The 19,885-nt window shown below is 37.3% G+C and overlaps 1 protein-coding gene across 2 annotated transcripts in view; it reads left to right on the plus strand.

The window, feature by feature from the left end:
* Slc39a6 (solute carrier family 39 member 6) overlaps positions 1-15,001 on the plus strand; it is a 32,854-nt gene extending 17,853 nt beyond the window's left edge. For both annotated transcript variants that reach the window (XM_004855226.4, XM_087193312.1), the window contains exons 6-10: positions 3,114-3,219; positions 6,149-6,526; positions 8,216-8,296; positions 12,635-12,825; positions 13,773-15,001. In XM_004855226.4, coding sequence (XP_004855283.2) covers positions 3,114-3,219; positions 6,149-6,526; positions 8,216-8,296; positions 12,635-12,825; positions 13,773-13,925 — 909 coding nt within the window. In that variant the 3' untranslated portion in view covers positions 13,926-15,001. The remainder of the gene's footprint in view (positions 1-3,113; positions 3,220-6,148; positions 6,527-8,215; positions 8,297-12,634; positions 12,826-13,772) is intronic.
* Positions 15,002-19,885: the final 4,884 nt, after the last annotated feature.

Consider the following 19,885-nt stretch of genomic DNA (forward strand, 5'->3'; position numbering starts at 1 on the left):
TTTGTTGGAGTTCATGGAGTTATAGTCCTCATTATCTCTTTCTAGAATGTCCTTCAGAACATTTTGGCGTGCTGTTTCCATGGTCATAAATTTCTTCAGGTGTTCTTTGTCATGGAAGTATCCTATCAGTTTTGAAAGATAGTTTTGCACTGTACATCAATATGATTTGGAGGTTGTTTTCTTTTAGGGCTTGAAATACTTCATCCCAAGCTCTCCTTGACTTGAATGTTTGTGTTGACAGATCTGCTGTAATTCTGATGGACTTTCTTTTATAGGTTATTTGTTTCTTTTGCCGAACAGCTTTTAATATTCTGTTCTTGTGTTGAATTTCTAGAATTTTGACTATTACATGCCTTGGTGTAGATTTTTTTTTTTTTGATCATGGCTAATTGGAGTTCTATATGCCTCCCTTATCTGTATGTCAAATTCTTTTTCCATGCTTGGGAAGTTTTCTGCCATTACTTCTTTGAACAGGTTTTTTATGTTGTTTGTCCTATCTCCTGCTTTTTCATTGACTCCAATCAGTCTTATGTTCTTCTATCATCTGTCAACTGTTGGATTCATTTTTCATGGTCCCTTGCTGTTTTTAAGAAATTTTTCTTTGCTTGATCACTACCTGCAGTCCTGTCTTCTGTATCTGATATTCTGTCCTTACATTGACTCATTCTTCTGTGTATACCTTCAATGGAATTTATAATCTCCTGGATATCTGTTTGATTCTGTCTGATGGATTCCGTTTCTTTCCTATGTTGGACAATCATGGTTTCCATCATTTTCCTAAGCTCCTCCATTTTTTTATCTGTATCTGTTCTAGAGTCACTACCCATGTCTTTCATTATAGTCACCATTTCTGTAGTTATCTGAGAGATTATTTCTGATTTGCTTTTTCTAGAGCCTCATTCATCTACTTTGTTACTTCTGCTGTTACCACTTCAGAGGGTCCAGGCGGGTTGCTTTCAAATTGCTCCACCTCATTGCCCCCTGGGTTTGCCTTTGGTGAGCTGGAAGTCTGGGGTTGCACCTTGCTTAAGTGTCTTCTCATTTCATTCATATATATATATTTCTTTCATATATATACATATATACGTATATACACACACATATATGTATATATATATTTAGTTTAACTCCTGGGTTGATGTTGTAATTTGCTTATGGCAGGTAGCTTTAGACTAGTATTTAGAACCTTAGGAAAGGACTACTAAGAGATATCTTCTTTGTGTGGCTGGCTTTTGGATTTTGAGCCTGTTGTTAGATCCTATCTCTTCAATGTATTGGGGATGATGAGTTGCTGCCTTTTTGGCCTAGTACCTGGTGCTTTGGCACTGGCCTGTAGTATTGTTTATGACCTTTAGGCAATCTCAGTCTTGGCCTACCAGGAAGAACAACTGATTAAAGCAGTTATGTCACCTTGGCTTAAGACGTACAATCAGCAATAACAATAGCATGAAACACAGCCTAGAGAATGACAAACTGTGCTATTAATTTGCCACTTTTTTTTTTTTTGGTACTGCCAATCAAACTCAGGACGTTGCACTTGCAAGCCAGGTGGCAGTACCATTGAACTAAATCCCTGGCCCTAATTTACCACTTTTAACCATATGAACACTGGTTATATAACAAAATCTAAAAGAAACCAGAAAATTATACACAGCAAATATGCCCTCAACATGGCAATTTCACCCTTGGGAGAAAATTTAAAAGGGTTAAGGGGAAAAAATAGAGAAATAGAAGAGGAAGAGATTAGAAGCAAGGCTGGAGGACAAAGGAAGATTTTGCAAACTTTGGGAGACTGGTGAAGACAGGAGGGAAAGAGAGAAGGAAGAAATAATAACAAGAACAGAGCAACAAGAAAATGAGGAAAATGTTCACATTGATATAAAAACAAACAAGAAATAAAACAAAAAATGAAGAATAAAATGTCCACTTAAGGGCATGTCTCTTCTGTCACTGATAGAGTGGACAGACAGCCCAGATAGATCTGTGTTGATTAATCCCAGCACATCAGCCATAGATTTACAGCAGGATAGTGGATAATCCCAAGAAGCCTGCACCTTTAGTTCCACTGAAGTTTAGGCTGGTTTCTGGCTATGATATGAGGCTGGAATATGATTTGTTCAGCCTGCAGTACTCTGTGTTCCTCCTCCTGGTTCCTCGGCTCTCTGCCATCTTGAACTCTGTTTCTTCACCTCCTGCCAACTTGAATGCAGTTCCACCTCACCCCAACACTGGGTGCTGCAAGATGGAGCCAGCCCACAGCTGCTCTGAGTTCTGAGCTCAGTTGGCCTCTCCCCAAGATGGCTACCAGCCAGTCACCGTGTCCTGGGGGATGTCTGAACCAGAATAACACCAGCCACTGCAGTCCGCTGCATCCACTGGTGCATTTCTCCATGAAGGGGTTGTCAGTAGTCACCATGCAGGTTCAAGCTGCCCCTCCCATGTAGTGAGTTAGGGTTCAAGGAGAACGAGCCACTTGCCCCCCATCTTCTGCATTGAGGTCTTGTGCTTGACTTTCCCCATGGGCTTCAATTCTCACTTCAGATCCTTACTGGGTCCTGGGGAGGCATTTCTTTCCTTCTTCTCTTCCTCACATTGTTATAGTCTAGCATCTGGACACCAAATCTTGGAGAGGCTGTTTCTCTGCTGTTCACCACTCCATCATCTTCCTGGGAAGTCTGAGGTTGCATTTCTTGTTTTGTTTTGTTTTTGGTACCGGGGATGGAACGCAGGACCTTGTGCTTGCAAGGCAGGCGGCGGAACCACTGAGCTAAATCCCTGGCCCCAAGGTTGCATTTCTGACAAGCTTCCAGGGGCCACTTTGCTGCTTGCCTAAGAACACACACCAGATGACCTCGAGGGACGTTCAGGAAGATGAATGTGTGATTTCCTGTATCTCATGCAACAGAGGAATTTTTACCTTTATGACAGTTCTGCCTAAAATTCACTACAAGTGCTGTGAAAAATAAGTACAAACCCTGCCCTTACATGGCTTTTATTTCAGTAGACATCTGTTAATTCTGTTGTCTTTTTCTGTTTTGCTTTCCTGTTTAATTATAGATATACACATGAGCAAATCAATTATTTTAAAGTACTGCGTTCTCTTGCTATTTTAGAATCAAAAAAAGCCTGAAAATGATGATGACATGGAGATTAAGAAGCAGTTGTCCAAGTATGAGTCTCAACTTTCAACAAACGAGGAGAAAGTAGATGCAGATGACCGTAAGTCCCTATGAGTGAGTCTGAGGGCTGGAGGGAGTTGCTTTGTGATTTGCAGCAGTGGGAACTATTTGGAAGAGAGGGGCCATGCTGTTTCAGTTTTGTTCCTTTAAATATCTCAGACTTTTACCAAAAAAGTCAATTATTAAGTTGTTTCTAAGTGTATTTGTTTCTTTTTTTTTTCTATATTTTTATGGGGGTTGCTGTGATTGAGCCCAGAGATTCATACTTGCTGAGCCTGGCTCTACCACTGAGTTACACCCTCAGCCCCTGTAATTTCTTTTTGTTTGTTTTTTGAGACCAGTGTCACTAAGTAGCCCAGACTGGCCTAGAACTTGCAGTAATCATCCTGCCTCAGCCTCCTGAGTGCTGGGATTATAGGTGTGTGTCACCATGCCCAGCCCTGTAATTTCTTATTTTGAGATAAATTCAGAGTCATAGAAAACTTTCAAGAATAATTCAGCTGGGCTTGATATGGTACATGCCTGTAATGCTGGCTGAGAAGGAAGATTACAGTGAGTTTGAGGCCAGTCTGGGCTACATAATGAGTTGAAGTTCAGCCTGAATTATGTATACCAAGATCTGTCTCAAAAAGAAAGAAATGAAAAGAAAATAAAAAAGAATAGTGCAAAGAATTACTGAATGTCTTTCATTCGGATTTCCTAACTATACCTTTATTATTCTATGTATAAGCCCACACACATTTTTTCCTGAACTACTTATAAATTATAAACATGATGCTTCCTTTTTATATATTACTATGGTTCAGCTCAAAATCAGGAAATTTAAGGGAGGGATAATATCTCTCTCTCTCTAAAAAAAAAAATCAGAAGATTTACCAGGTATGTAATCTGAGCTACTCAAGGGGCTGAGACAGGAGGATCACAAGTTCAAGGCCAACTTGGGCAACTTAGTGAGGCTTGTCTCAAAATAGAATTTTACGGCTGGGTATTTAGCTCAGTGGCACCACGTCTGCCTCACAAACGCAAGGTTCTGAGTTTGATCCCCAGTACCTAAAATAAAATAAAATTTTTAAAAGGGGTAGGGATGTAGCTCAGAAGTAGGGCACTTGCCTAGCATGCACAAGGCCTTAGGTTCAATTCCTTGAACTGCACAAAAAAATCTGGAAAAGTATGTTGATATAGTGCCATTCTCTAGATTTTTTTCCAGTTGTCTTCATTCCATCCCTCCACCCAAAGGAAAAAAAATGGTCCCGAGTACAATCCAGGATTGAATGTTGCACTTAGTTGCTTCTCTAAAAGTTTGTCTCATATGTTTTTAGATTCTTTTTTTGCGACACCACTGAGCTAAATCCCCAGCCCGTCTCATATACTTTTATGATTAGTCAATCTGTTTGGGCTGGAATACCCCACAGTGGAATTATATCCCTTTCAGTGACACAATGTGCCATCCACTATGATGCTTTGTCATTGGTGGTTCTAGTTTTGGTCACTTGTTTCTCTACTGAAAAGTTACTATTTTTCCTGTAACAACTGTTGCTTGGCATTTCTTTGTCAACAGACTCAGTTAAGATTCATGTTTTTAAATCCTGCTCCTTGCTATGACCTTCAGAGCCTGCTGTGCCCTTCACTCTCCCCCACTGTTCATTCTGCTCCAGCCCTATAGTCTTTCTGTGAGCACACAGAGTTTGTCTTTGGGCCTTGCACTCACTGTTCCTTCTGCCTGGAATGCTCTTCTTCCAGGTTTTCACATGAATTCCTTCTCCTGTTCGTCAGGTTTCAAGTCAGATACATTCGCCTAAGATGCATTCTCTGATAATTCAAATGCAACAGATTCCGTGGTTACTCTCCTTCATATTACCCTTTTCTAATTGGTACTGGTGCCTCAGATTACCTTGTTTGTACATGTGCTTGTTTACTAAGTGGGGCTCTCTCCCAACAGGAGTTTTAAGTTTCTTGAAAACAGATATTTTATTGTGCTCCATTCTATCCCCAGGGTAGACTAGAAAGCCCAGTGTAATGTAGGTGCTCGTTAGATAGTTGTCTAACTAGGTTTCCTGTTTACCTTCCATTTTCTAATATGCTGTTTTTCTCTAAAGAGTGAGTAAAATGCCTCACCACTCCTCCTAGTCTCTCCCTAATCCTCCCCCTACTCTTCTTCCTCCTCCTCCTTTTTTAAGAGACAGGGTCTCACAGAGTAGTCCAGGTCTACCTCAAACTCACTATGTAGCCCAGGCTGGCTTCAAATTCTCCATCCTCCTGTCTCAGTCTTCTGAGGGCTGGAATTACAAGTGTGCACCACCATACCTGGCTTCACTCATACTGCATCTGTTCCTTCTTCAACTTTTTGAACAGACTTCAGTGAAATAGGAGGAAATAGTGGCTTGAGAATTGGACCACAGGGACAAAGATGCACCCAAGAAAATTGGTAATAGTACAAGACAAAGAAGTAACAACTTTACTGTGGCAAGTTCACTTTTCCTTGCCTAAATAGATAATAAATGCTTCTTGGTGATGATGAAATAATTTAGGTTGTTTTTCCTTGAATTTACCCCTCCAAAAAAGAAGTCATATGACAGGATTATGCAAGTTTTTTATTTTCAGTTTTTGGTATTTTTCTAAATAAAATAAATATTTTAAATATGTAGCAAAATATTTTTTAAGAGTAAGCATATGGTTCTTCTATGGTCAGAAATAACTCATCTTTTAAAATATAGAGAAATAGAAGAAATTAAAGGAAAACCAGTAGGGTAGTTACTAAAAGTGTTTAAAAACCATTCCTAATATATGAAATCATTCAATTTCTAAAATTCACTAAAACCTATTGGTCTTCTCCGATAGTACTCTGATGTTTGGTTCTGCAGGTTTGAGAGATTAACACACTTTAAGGTCATTTGTTGCTTTTTGTCTGTGTCCAATACATTAACCAAGTCTTCTGACTTCATTCCAGTGTCCTTTGTATTTCTTCTTAGGAACTGAAGGGTATTTACGGGCAGATTCACAAGAGCCGTCCCACTTCGATTCTCAGCAGCCAGCAATCTTGGAAGAAGAAGAAGTCATGATAGCTCATGCTCATCCACAAGAAGTCTACAATGAATATGTACCCAGAGGGTGCAAGAACAAATGCCATTCACATTTCCATGATACACTGGGCCAGTCGGATGACCTCATTCACCACCATCATGACTACCATCATATTCTCCATCACCACCACCACCAGAACCATCACCCGCACAGTCACAGTCAGCGCTACTCTCGGGAGGAGCTGAAAGATGCTGGCATTGCCACTTTGGCTTGGATGGTGATAATGGGTGATGGTCTGCACAACTTCAGCGATGGCCTAGCAATTGGTATACATCTGTATTTTTGTTCTTTGTTGTTTGACTTAAAGATCATATTAAACACCCAGTCATATTTTACAAAAGAAGAGGCTCATTTACCATAGGTAAAGATTATCAAAATATTTCTTTTGAGGGCCAGGGATTTAGCTCAGTGGTTTGCACAAGGACCCGAGTTCGATCCCCGGTACCAAAAAAAATATATTTCTTTTGGCTACTTTTACAAAGTGATGCTCAATGAATGTTAGAGATAATTAACTGCTAGGAACTGTGCCTAGCCTGTTACATAAATTCTAACTATCAAAAGTAGTGCTTCATTTGCAGTGCCTTAAGATTAGGCTTTAACTTGGATGGAACATATATGAGTTTTTTTCACCTTATATATTGAATTTCTCTTATCAATAGTATAAACTATGTTTACTAAGGTAAAATCTTTTCCTTTTTTTCTTCTTTTTTTCCTTGTTGTATTAGGGATTGAACCCCAAGGGACACTACCATTAAGCTACATCACCAGCTCTTTTTTATTTTGTTTTGAGAGAGGGTCTCACTAAGTTGCCCAGGCTGGCCTGCATCAGTCTCCCAATAGCTGAGATTACTGGTGTGTGCCACCATGTCTAGCTCTGTCATCTTTTCTTTTATGCTAAAGGAATCTTCATGTATTTGATAAACCCAGTTAGTCTTTACCCAAAGAATTACAGAATTTTTATAATAAATTCTTATGCCACAATTCAGAGATAATAGAACACTTACAAATTTTAGTCATTTAATTCTAGAAGACACCATGGAAGTAATTACAAATTAGGCAGCTGAGGCTTGGAAAAGTGACAAGGAGGCAATGCACTTTTATAGCCAGGCTGAAACGAGCCCATCCTTGGTTCCCCAGGAGTCTGTTGTTCTTTCTCTGCACTATATTGTACAGATCATTGCAGTCAAAGGAGAATATCTAAACACACAGTTTTAATCGATAATTGATCAATTTTTTAAAGTGGGGATATGGGACGACTATTTGTCCTTAAAAGATAGTGAAAGAATGAATGCAAATAATTCTAATGACATAGTGAATTTCTGAGACCATGAATCATTTATACTCTTAACTGCAGAATGTTCTTTCTAAACCTTTTAAATCAGTTTACATGATATTCTTTCTTTTTTGGTACCGGGGATCGAACTCAGGACCTTGCACTTGCACCACTGAGCTATATCCCCGGCCCCAACATGATATTCTTGAATAAGTGTTTTATGTGGTAGCAGTTACTTCCCAGGTTTTAGATCTTCTACTCACTCTAAAGTACATTTGAATTTTTCCTTCTGTTGTACCTACTTGTGCTTTGAAAAATTTAGACCTAATGGGATGTAATCTACGATTTCTTATAAAGAAGATAAGAGCTGGATTGAGAAGTTTGTGTTTATTCACAGCCGAAATATAGTTTCTTTCTTTACCTTATTTTGTGTGCCATTATTGAAACACACTTCTGTAATTCCATCACTTTGGGAGAGTGAGGCAAGTGGATTCTTAAATTCAAGCCCAGCCTGGGCAATTTAGCAATTTAGCAAAACCTGGTCTCAAAATAAAAAATGAAAACAAGGCTGAGATTATAGTTCAGTGTGAAAGCCCTGGGTTCAATCCTTTGTACACCCTGCTCCACAAAAAAAGAAAACACAAAATAATGCATCTAAATTTTTTCTGGTTGATTTTTACAGGTGCTGCTTTCACTGAGGGCTTATCAAGTGGATTAAGTACTTCTGTTGCTGTGTTCTGTCATGAGTTGCCTCATGAATTAGGTAAGAGAGCCATATAAATTTGTCATATGAGCAAAATATCCTGGCTTTTCCTAGTGAGCATTCTAGCAAGCATCTTTGTAACTTCCATCCCTTCTCATGAGTCTGAGGACCTAACTGACTTTCTTTCCATACTGGGCAGAATTCTTTTTTCTTTTTCTCTTTTTTTTCAATTGTTTGGTTGGTTTGTGTTTTTTTTAATTAAATTGTTTTATTGGTACATTGTAGGTATACAACACAATTACATTTCTCATTGGGAATTGTACCTTTACATGATGCATCGTGGTTCTTATTTTTTCCCTATTCCTAGCCCTCCTTTCACCCCCTCCACCCTTCCCTATTAACAAAGACTTTATTTCCATTTTTTCCATTTCTCATCATTTTTCCTTTCCCCTGCCCCTCCCACTACCCCTACCCCTTTGGACCTTTTCTTCCTATTTTACATTACATTATTTCATTCTAATCATTGGTACATTTTAGGTATACAATATAATGACATTCATCAGTGGAAATTTGCACCTTTACATAGTCTCTCTTGGTTCTTACTTTTCACCCTTGCCCCGCCCTCCCTTCAACCCCTCCATTCCTCCCTATTTACAAATATTTTGTTCCTATTTTTCCATTTTCTCATATTAATCCCATTCCCTTCTATCCTTTCCCCTAGCCCTCCCACTTCCTTCCCCTTTGCCCCTTTTCTTCCTATTTCACATTACCTATTATACATTTAGTCCTTATTTACACTTTCAGTTTTTTTTTTTTTTTGGTACCGGGGATCAAACTTGGGACCTTGTGCTTGTGAGGCAGGCGGTGGAACCACTGAGCTAAATCCCCAGCCCAACACTTTCAGTTTCTCACACCAGAGAAACTATTCGGTATTTATACATGTGTGTCCTATTTATTTCACTTAAGAGTATCGCCTCAATGTGCATCCACTTAGCTATAAATGTCTCTAATTTCTCATTTTTTTATGGCTGAGTAGTACTCCATTTTATTAAAAAACCACATTTTCTTTATCCAGTCTCCAGTTGATGGGCATTTGGGCTGTTTCCAAGTTTTAGCTATTACAAACTGTGCTGCTATGAACATGGGCACACATATATCACTGTGGTATGATTCTTTTAATTCTTTGGGGAAGATCCCCAGCAGTGGAATAGCAGGGTCAAATGAGACTTCCAGTCCTAGTTCTTTGAGGTATCTGTTTGGTTGGTTTTTAAATATTTTTTGAAATGGGATTTTGCTTTGTACTTCAGACTGGCCTTGAACTGACTGTGTAGCCCAGGCTGCCCAGAACTCACAAGTCTTTCTGCACAGCTTCCTGTGTGCTGGCATTATAGGCATGCAGTACCATGCCCAGCTCCATGCATAATTCTGACCCAACAAGTTCATAGTTGCCACTCAAAAATCAATAGCCTTCCTGTACACGAAAAACAAACTCACTGAGAGAGAAATTAGAGAACAGTCCCCTTCACAATAGCATCCCAAAAAATGAAATACCTAGGAATCAATCTAACAAAGGAAGTAAAAGACCTCTACATTGAAAACTACAGTACTCTGAAAAAGGAGATGGAAGAGGATATCAAAAAATGGAGAGATACCCCTTGTTCTTGGATAGGAAGAATCTATATAGTGAAAATGGGCAAACTTCCAAAATTGTTATATAAATTTAATGTAATCCCAATCAAAATCCCAACAGCATATCTCACAGAATTAGAAAAAAAATCCTAAAATTCATTTGGAACCAGAAGAGACCTAGAATAGCAAAGGTAATTCTGGGCAACAAAGGCAAGGCAGAGGGTATCACAACCCTTGACTTGAAATTATACTACAAAGCTACTGTGACTAAAACAACATGCTACTGGCAAAAGAACCAGACCTGAGGATCAATGGAACAGACTAGAAGATGCTGAAACAATTCCAGACATACTCAGCCACCTAATCTTTGACAAAGGAGCCAAACATGTTCACTGGAAGAAAGATTAGCCTCTTTAATAAGTGGTGCTGAAGGAAAAACTGGCTTTCCACATGCCAAAGATTGAAACTAGACCCTTATCTTTCACAACACTAACCTAAAATTGCAATGGATCAAAGATCTAAATATTAAAACAAACACTAAATCTGCTAGAAGAGAGAATAGGTAGAATGCTTGAAGACGACATAGTTGTAGGCAGAGACTTCATGAGCAAAACCCAGACTGCACAGGAAATACTACAAAGAATCAACAACTGGGACCTCATTAAAAAGATTTTGCACAACAAGAGAAACCACCAACAGAGTGAAGAGACAACCCACAGTGTGGGAAAAAATTTTTACCAGCTATTCATCAGATAAAGGACTAGTATCAAATATATAAAGAACTCAAAAAAATCAGACTCCTCACATTTAAAGACCCAATCCAAAAATAGGCATCTGAAATGAAAAGACACTTCTCAGATGAATTAGAAACAGCAAATAAATATATGAAAAAACGCTCAACATCACTGGTCATTTGAGAGATGCAAATTAAAACAACACTGAGATTCCATCTCACTACAGAAGGAATGGCTGCTATCAAGATATCAACCAATAACAAATGCTTTAGGAGCTGTAGGGAAAAGAGAACCCTTCACTGCTGTTGGGAGTGTAGACTGGTGCAAACTACTATGGAAATCAGTTCTCAAAAAAACCTAAAACTAGAGTTTCCATTTGACCCAGCTATTCCTCTAGTTGGTATCTTCCCAGAAGAATTAAAAGCATCATAACAAAAGTATATGCACACCCATGTTTGTAGCAGCACAGTTTGTAATAGCTAAATCTTGGAAACAGCCCAGATGCCCATCAGCTGATGAATGGATAAAGATGTGGGGTTTTTTATACAATGGAGTCCTATTCTGCCATAAAAAGGATGAGCTTCAGACATTTATAGCTAAATGGATGGACCTTGAGACCATACTTATAAGTGAAATAAATCAGCACACATTTAAATACTGCATTGTTTCTCTGGTGTGAGAAACTGAAAATGGAAATAAGTACTAAAATGTATAATAGATATTGGGAAAAGGGAAGAAAATGTTCAAATGGGAAGAGGAACAAGGGAGGAGGGAGGGAGAAAAGGGACAAGAAAAAAGTGAAAATAGAAGGAAAAAATAGAAACAAAGCTTTTGTCATAGGGAGGGGAGGGAGCTTCAAAGGAGGGGTGAAATGCAATAAAATAAAATTTTTTTAAAATTTCATAATCTATGGGCTGGGGATTTAGCCCAGTGGTTTCGCCGCATGCTGCATAAGCGCAAGGACCAGAGTTCGATCCCCGGTACCAAAAAAAAACAAATAAAAAAATACATAGTTGCCTATGTGATGTTGCCAAAGAAGTACTTGGCCCCCTGTGTCTTTCCCTATTAAGTATATTTTTATTCCATACTGGTGACATTGGCAATTGTTTTCATAACACTGTGAATAAGGCTGCAGCATATAAAGAAATAATCTTTAAAAAACAGACAAAAATTGGGGAAAAGGATCCTCTTGGAGCTGAAGAAAAGGGGAGTTGATGAGTTGTGTCTTGATATAGTCTTCTGTCACTAGGAATTGAAACCTTCTGTATTGTTTTGGATCCCAGTTCATGTCCTGGTTTTTCTCCTTATGGACACATATTTCTTTACGTATACCCTGACACCACTTCCAGTTTTGTTTTGTTTTTTTCTGGAATTCTACTACTGAGCCATATCCCCACCCCTTTTTAAAATTTTATTTTGAGACAAAATGTTGCTCACTTACCCGGGCTGGCCTCCAAATTGCAGTGTTCCTTCCTCAGTCTCTAGTAGCTGGGATTACAGGTGTGTGCTCAGCTCCATTTTCACTTTTGTTCCTTACTATGTGTTCAGCCATTCAGAAGGCCTCTCTTCTGCCTTCTTGGTACTTATAAACCTCAATATCTCATTTGTTTTCCATATTCAAGATCTCTCAAGCCCCATGAAACCTATCAATCGTTTTTATCTTCATTTATCTTTTTCTGCTTATAACTAACATCACATTCATTAGTTCTTAATTATGTTTCACTTTTACATTTGCTAATCATTTCATGTGTGTTCTCTGCCCTCTCCTTCTCAAGGAGTTACAGGTTCCTTGAAGACAGTACAAGAGTACTGTACTATCTTTGTGTTATTCATCAGTCATTGACAAAGTATAAGCCCTAAAAAAATGTTGGATACAAGAGTTTTTAGTGTATAGAGCTGTTAGGGTTATTTATCTTGATCAACATTGCTATAACCCTGGGTTGGTTTCTTTTTTTCCTCAAAAGTAAGGAGACTCTTGGATAAGTATCTTAAACATGACTGTTCAGTTACTTTATTTCTTTGTTTTCTGTTAAAGGTGACTTTGCTGTCTTACTAAAGGCTGGCATGACTGTTAAGCAGGCTGTGCTTTATAATGCATTGTCAGCCATGCTGGCCTATCTTGGAATGGCAACAGGAATTTTCATTGGGCATTATGCTGAAAATGTTTCCATGTGGATATTTGCACTTACTGCTGGCTTATTCATGTATGTCGCTCTGGTTGATATGGTAAGTTGCTAAGTCAGACGATATTGACTAAATATAATAGAAGTAGTTAGTAAAAGTCATTTAAGAAAAGGTTTTAATTTAAATGCAAGTGATGAGAAGTGATTCTGAATTGAAAAGGTAGCATATAAAAATACAATTCCAGCTGGGTGTGATGGCTCTTGCCTGTAATCCCAGCACTCAGGAGGTTGAGGGAGAAGGATTGCCGTGCATTCGAGGCCAGCTTGGGCTACATAGTGAGTTCAAGGCCAGCCTAAACTGCATAGCGAGAGCCTGTCTCAAAAAAAAAAAAAAAAAACCAAAAACTCCTTTGAGGTTTTTTTTTTGGATTGTTGGTCATATGCACACTTTTATCCTGCCTACTGTGTACCAGGACACATAAATAGCTACCCTCCTCTGATGTATCTTTTTATAGGAGAATTTTCAGGTAGTAATAAGGCTCTGAATTGTCTGTAGATTGGAAGGAAACCTAATAGGAGCCATGTATTGTTGGCATGCTGTGTGTACTTCAGAATGCTTGATGTATCCTTAGTAATGACAGAGGAGATTTATCCTTTTCTCACCAACATTCTCACAACAATCCGAGCCAAATTTATTGATAAAACTGTACTTTATTGAGTGTATCCCTGAACTGGAGGTGAACCATGTGTTTTTTTTAGTTCAGATATGCAGGCTGAAGCTAAACCAGGGAAATCAGTGTAGCTTTCCATTTCCATTTCAGTCCACTTGACTTAACTGGACTAATTTTTTTTGTTCAGAACACCATAAATAATCATTGTTAAACTCCTAGGAAATGCAGTATAACATCATTAGAGTAGTATGTCTGTAGCTATGTTTTAATGAATTGACCCATAGTACACCCAACTACAAATAAAGATACATTTTCCCGAAAATTCGTCTAAAAATTAACTTGCAGTTCTGAAAACCTAAATGTTTTTTTTTCTTTTAAGGTCCCTGAGATGTTACATAATGATGCTAGTGACCATGGATGTAGCCGTTGGGGATATTTCTTTTTACAGAATGCTGGAATACTTTTGGGTTTTGGTATTATGTTACTTATTTCCATATTTGAACATAAAATTGTGTTTCGTATAAATTTCTAATTAGGGTATAAATGTTAGAGTAGCTTTAAAGAATTGCTGTCTATAGTTTAAATGGGTCATAGGGAGATGAGTTTGTATGCTGTGATACATAGCATTTATAGTTAGTCGATTTTGTGATTTTTGTATTGAATATTGCCATTTGTTATTCTGATAAGGTCAGTTATGTTGGTAACATAAAGGTACGTTTTAATATTTAAGTTATTCTATTTTGAAAATAGAAGCTATGTGTGCAATTCATCAGTATTCCCAGTTTATTGTATAAACAAGTGTTTGGCATGACATGATCTGTATATTTCCGGAAAAATGTCTTTAATACTTTTTGTACTCTAAGTTAATACAGTAATTCTCATACTGGATCTAGGCCTCTGAAGAACTGTTAGTTCTCAAGAACATGCACAAAGCTTAAGACACCAATAAAGCTTACTTACTGTAAGCTAAGGAAAAGGAGGGGAAAAAAGAATCTGAGAATCAAAGAGGCGTAGATTTCTTATAAAAATCACAAAATTGTTTATAATATAGAGGGGGAAATTTAGATACAACTTTTAAAAGGTATAGGTAGTATAGAATGCATTCATAAATACTTCGTTGAGTATTACTATTCCTGTAAAGACATAGCACTTTTCATATACGTATTAATTTAGTTGTACATTTCTTTGTATAATAGCAAAATCTAAGTATATTTAATGAATTCAAGCAATATATCACTTGGCCAAGAAATTGGAATTTGGAAGTATTTGTGTGGAGATAATGCAAGATGGGTATAGTAAGTATTTGTATCACCAAAAGACTTCATCACCAAATTATATATCACCGAAAGTTATATGATTGGGTGTTCTGATTGTCTGGTTTACCAAATACCGGAGTATTAAAATTTTGATCTGTGTGAGGACATTAACACCTATTCTGAGTATATTTGACTTCTTGGATTCAGAAAGTACTTTGTATCTTATGGTGCTTTAGTGTCATCATTGTGAGCAATTGTCCTTTTATAAATGGTACTGTAGACATACTAGGGCTTCTGTGACATTGTCTAGATGTTTCTTTCTTACAGAATAAATGCTTCATATCAGACATCACATACGTTTGTCTTTTTTACCATCTTAACCATTTCAGGAGTTTGAGTCTATCTAAGTTATTGTCTAACAAATCTCTAGAACTTTTTCATCTTGCAAAATCACAACTATACCAATTAGATAACTCCCTATCTACCTCTCACCCTTAACCCCTGGTAACTACCATTCTACATTGTGTTTCTATAAAATTGAAATGACTGGTTTTGTAAATTATAAACCAGTTTATAGTATTTTAGCTAACTCATTTATATATTATTTTATTGGGTGACCTTATTCACTTTCTAAATTCTCTATCACAAAGGGCATTTCAAAGAATAGTGGTCTACAGTTGTTCCCAGATGCCTTTAACATTTTTTTCAGTCACCACCTAAAGCTAGAGAACTATTATCAGCCTCCATTCTAAAGATGATCGGAAATAATAGACAATACCCACCTCCTATTTTGTGACCAAAGAAACAATGGAGCCAGCTTTTCTGTTCCCCAAATCAAGGGATGGGATATGAATAACAAAAAAATTATAGTATGGGGAGCCTACAAGGATGAAATGAGGCATCTCCTTTCACTGAATGATTACTCTGCTTCAGAAACTGATACATCTACTATAGCATCACTGCTAGCTAGATCAGTGTATATGGGGAAGTTCCTGTAATAGCTGGAAATGTTCCTCCAGACTGGATGTAGCAGTGCACCACTCAAATCCCAGCTATTTGGGAAGCTGAGGTGGGAGGATCACAAGTTAAAGCCCAGCCTAGACAACTTAGCGAGACCCTGTCTCAAATTTAAAAGCTGGGGATGTAGCTCATCGATAGGGTTCTCCTGGGTGCATTCAGCAGTAGCACCACCAAAAAACTTTCTTTAGGAGTTTGAGGAATACAGATACCATCTCTGCTGATAAAGATTCTGAAGTCGGGTTGGGGGGCTGATATGCTCCCTGACCACCCAAGAAAAGATGAATAGGAGCCATGGTTCCCACTCCAATTTGAACCCATTTTGAGGTATGGAAAACTTAAGCAGTTAGTAGTTAGTTCCCATGGCTCTGTAGGAGCATATAGATTAGAGGAAAATGCAGGAGCTGTGCAGTATGCACTAAATTTAATCTTCGGGGAAGGCTGTCAGACTGAGAAAAAAGACACAAATAAAAAAAAAGGGCCAGGGATTTAGCTCAGTGGTTCTGCCGCCTGCCGCACAACCACACAGACTGGAGTTTGATCCCCAGTACCAAAAATATAAATAAATGAAACATGAAAAGGGTAGATTCAAGCAATTATAAAAGCAGTCTATCAGAACAGTGATATGTAGAGTTTATTTGTAAGTTACCAATCAGTGATTTTCTCAAAGATAATCTTTTGGTTTCATTTCCTTTAATGTTTTATCTTTTAAATTGCTTTGGTTTTCACAATTTATTGTTTTCTATTTGTTGTAGACTTATGTCTCATTTTTAATTGGGAGTTTACATTATTGATTCAAAATCTTTCTAATATAAATTACTATAATTTTCCTTAACACTGCTTTAACTGCATCCTACAAATTTTGATATGTTGCATTTACATGTTTGTTCAGTTCAAAATTAAAAGAATAAGAATACTAATACAAATTTGGCAACTTGGATAACATGGATCAATTTCTCAAAAACCACAAGTTGCTGAAATTTAACCAAGATGAATAAGCATTGTCAATAGTCTGTAACTATTAAATTGAATTTATAATTAAAACGTGAAAGATAAATTTTAGGTGAAGGTGACTTGATTGGTGAATTTTAAAGAAAAATACCAATAGTACGGTATATGAATGATCTTTAGAAATTAGAAGAAAAGGGAGTATGTCCCGACTCATTTTATGAAGACATTATCTTGATATGAAAACATAAAGACAGCATAAGAAAACTACAGACCAAGGAAAAACTCATGGTCATATAAATGCAGAAAAAACATTTGCTAAACATTAACCATTTATGATTGAGAAAAACCTCAAGAAACTAGTTAACATCATACATCATACTTACCAGTTAAAAAGAAATGCTTTCCCTCTAAAATTAGATGTAAAGCAAAGAAGTCCACTCAGTACTCATTTTCAAAGTCATGCTGAAAATCCTATCCAAATAAGGAAAGAATAAAAATGTATACAAGTTGGGAAGAAATAAAATCATTGCAATTCACAGATGACATGATTATCTACCTAGAAAACCTCAAGGAATGTATTAAAAACCTCAGAACTACTAAATTTAGCATTGTACAAAATAGGTTGACTCAAAAATGAATCTCTTTACAGACAATTGGAAGCTAAAAGTTAAAAACAAAGCTCCATTTACAATAGTTTCCCAAAAAATGTAATGCTTGGGTTTAATTCTAGCAAAACGTACAGGATGTGTATACTGAAAATTTTAAAATGGTTATAAATGAGACATATCATGTTCACTGATTGGAAAACAACATAATAAATGTATTCACTTCAATCAAAATCCTAGCAGAATGTTTTTAGATAAGACATGCTGTTTCTGGCAAGGGCATGGAGCAACTGAACTTTCCTACATTGTTGGTGGGAATGCAAAACAGTTCAACCAGTATGGAAAACAATTTGGTATTTTCTCACAAAGGTAAACACGAAGCTATGTTATGACCCAGCAATCTTCTACTGTGTATTTACCCTAGAGTAATTAAAACTTGTGTTTACACAAAAACCTGCACAGCAGTTCTATTCATAATCATCAGAAACTGGAAACCACCCAAACATGCTTCAATAGTTAAATGGAAAAGCAATACTGTGGTATACAGTAATTGTGTAATGCAGTACTGCTCAGTATTAAAAACAGTGAACTATGAATAAAGGCAACAGCTTCCATGACAGTCACAGGCATTTTAGTAAGTGGGAGAAAGCAGATTAAAAAGGTTACATATTGGAAGTTTCCACTTACACAATATTCTGGAAAAGATAATTTGCTAGGGAGAACAGATCAATGGTTTCCCAGAATTCATGCTGGGGACAGTTTGAGTATGAAGCAGTAACACATGAAGTTTTTTGGGGGGTTAGTGGAACCATCCTATATACTGATTTTAGTGGTGGTTATACAAATTTATTCATCTATTAAAACTTACTAGAACTCTCAGGAAGGAAGATCGCAAGGTCAAGCCCAGCAAGAACAACTTAGACCGTCTCAAAAAGGGCTAAGGATGTAGCTCAGTAGGAGAACACCCCAGGATTCAAGTCTCAATGTCCAGTTAAAAAAAAAAAACGGGCCGGGGATTTAGCTTGGTGGTGATTTAGCTGGGTGGTGATTTAGCTGCCGGCTGCCTGGAAAGCGCAAGGTCCAGAGTTCGATCCCTGGTACAAAAAACAAACAAACTTGTAGAATTCTATGATAAAGTAAAATTTCCTGTTTATTGAACTTTTTCTTTAAAAAGGATGCCATAGATTTTCCCCTTTGATTTAATTGTATAATTTATAACATCAAGTACTTTATACATAGAGGTTTTTGGAAGGATACAGTCAAGGGGATATCAAGTTTGGTGTTCTTTATAAATTTCTTTTACTTTTTTTTTAACCTTTTTTGTAGATATATAACAAAATTTACTATGTTAGCCATTTTTTACAAGTACAATTCAGTGACATTAAGCACTTCAACATTATTGTGCAACTGTCACCACCATCCACATACAGGATTTTTTCATCCTCTAAAACTGAAACTCCACACACATTAAATATAATCCTCCATCCCACCTTTCCCCAACCCCTGGCAAACATCATTCTACTTTGTCTCTATGAATCTGACAATTTTAGGCACCTTGAGAACACACAATATTTGTCCATTTGTGACTGACTTGTTTCATAATGTCACTAAAGTTCATTCATCTATGTTGTAGCACATGTCAAAATATCATTCTTTTTTAAAGCTCTATTGAGAATATATAACACATTTTCTTTTTGAGACAGGATCTCACTATGTAATTCAGGCTGGCCTTTGAACTATGTAGCCCAGGCTGGTCTTGAACTCATCCTCAGGCTGAGATTACTGGTGTGTGCCACCACGCCCAACAACACATTATTTATTTATTTTTGGTACCGGGAATCAAATCGAACTCAGAATGACCTTGCCCTTGCGAGGCAGGCGGTGGCACCACTGAACTAAATCCCCAGCCCAACACATTTAGATTTTTATTAAACCTGTGCACCAAGCCCAATTTAATGGAACCAGTCTGCCATCTTGTGGAATTTTAATGCAACTTCAAATTTTACAAATTGAGAGAATGACCAATATAGAAATTAATGCCACTTGATTCAACTATTAGCTATTTCTTTCAATGACAAAGAACTAGTTTCATTTAACATAGCTATGAAAGATTGATATGAAGATAACTTCAAATGTTGCCCTGGACCCAAAGATTTTAGAAATTGTAGGCATATTTCCTATTCCCGAATACAAGGAATGGATTGCAGACATAATATTTTTCCCAAAAAAACTGAGGATTAAACCCAGGGCCTTCACAGTGAACTACATCCCCAGCCATTTTGTATTTTTTTACTTTGAGACAGAGTATCACTAAGTTGCTAAATTGCCCAGGCTGCGCCTGAACTCAGGACCCTCCTGGCTCAGCTTCAAAGAGTGCTGGGACTACAGGCATGTGCCACCACCTTCAGCTTACAGACATGAATTGACTGGTCATGGGAAAAGATGCAGATGAATTTTCATTATATCAACTGTTACATATTGCAGGTTTTTAATATAAGAAAAAAGCAAATTATAATTGTGTACAACATGGATGAACCTTGAAAACATGCTGAGTGAAATAAACCAGACACAAAAAAACAAAGATTATAGTTGTTCTTTTTATTCAACAAAACCTTTATTGAGTATTAAGAACTAGAAATTATGATAGACACAGCAGAGAATAT

This window comes from Heterocephalus glaber, unplaced genomic scaffold, assembly GCF_053883595.1.
Source record: "Heterocephalus glaber isolate CG9 unplaced genomic scaffold, H.glaber_assembly_v1.0 deba00000331, whole genome shotgun sequence".
In the NCBI taxonomy this organism is placed as follows: Eukaryota; Metazoa; Chordata; class Mammalia; order Rodentia; family Bathyergidae; genus Heterocephalus; species Heterocephalus glaber.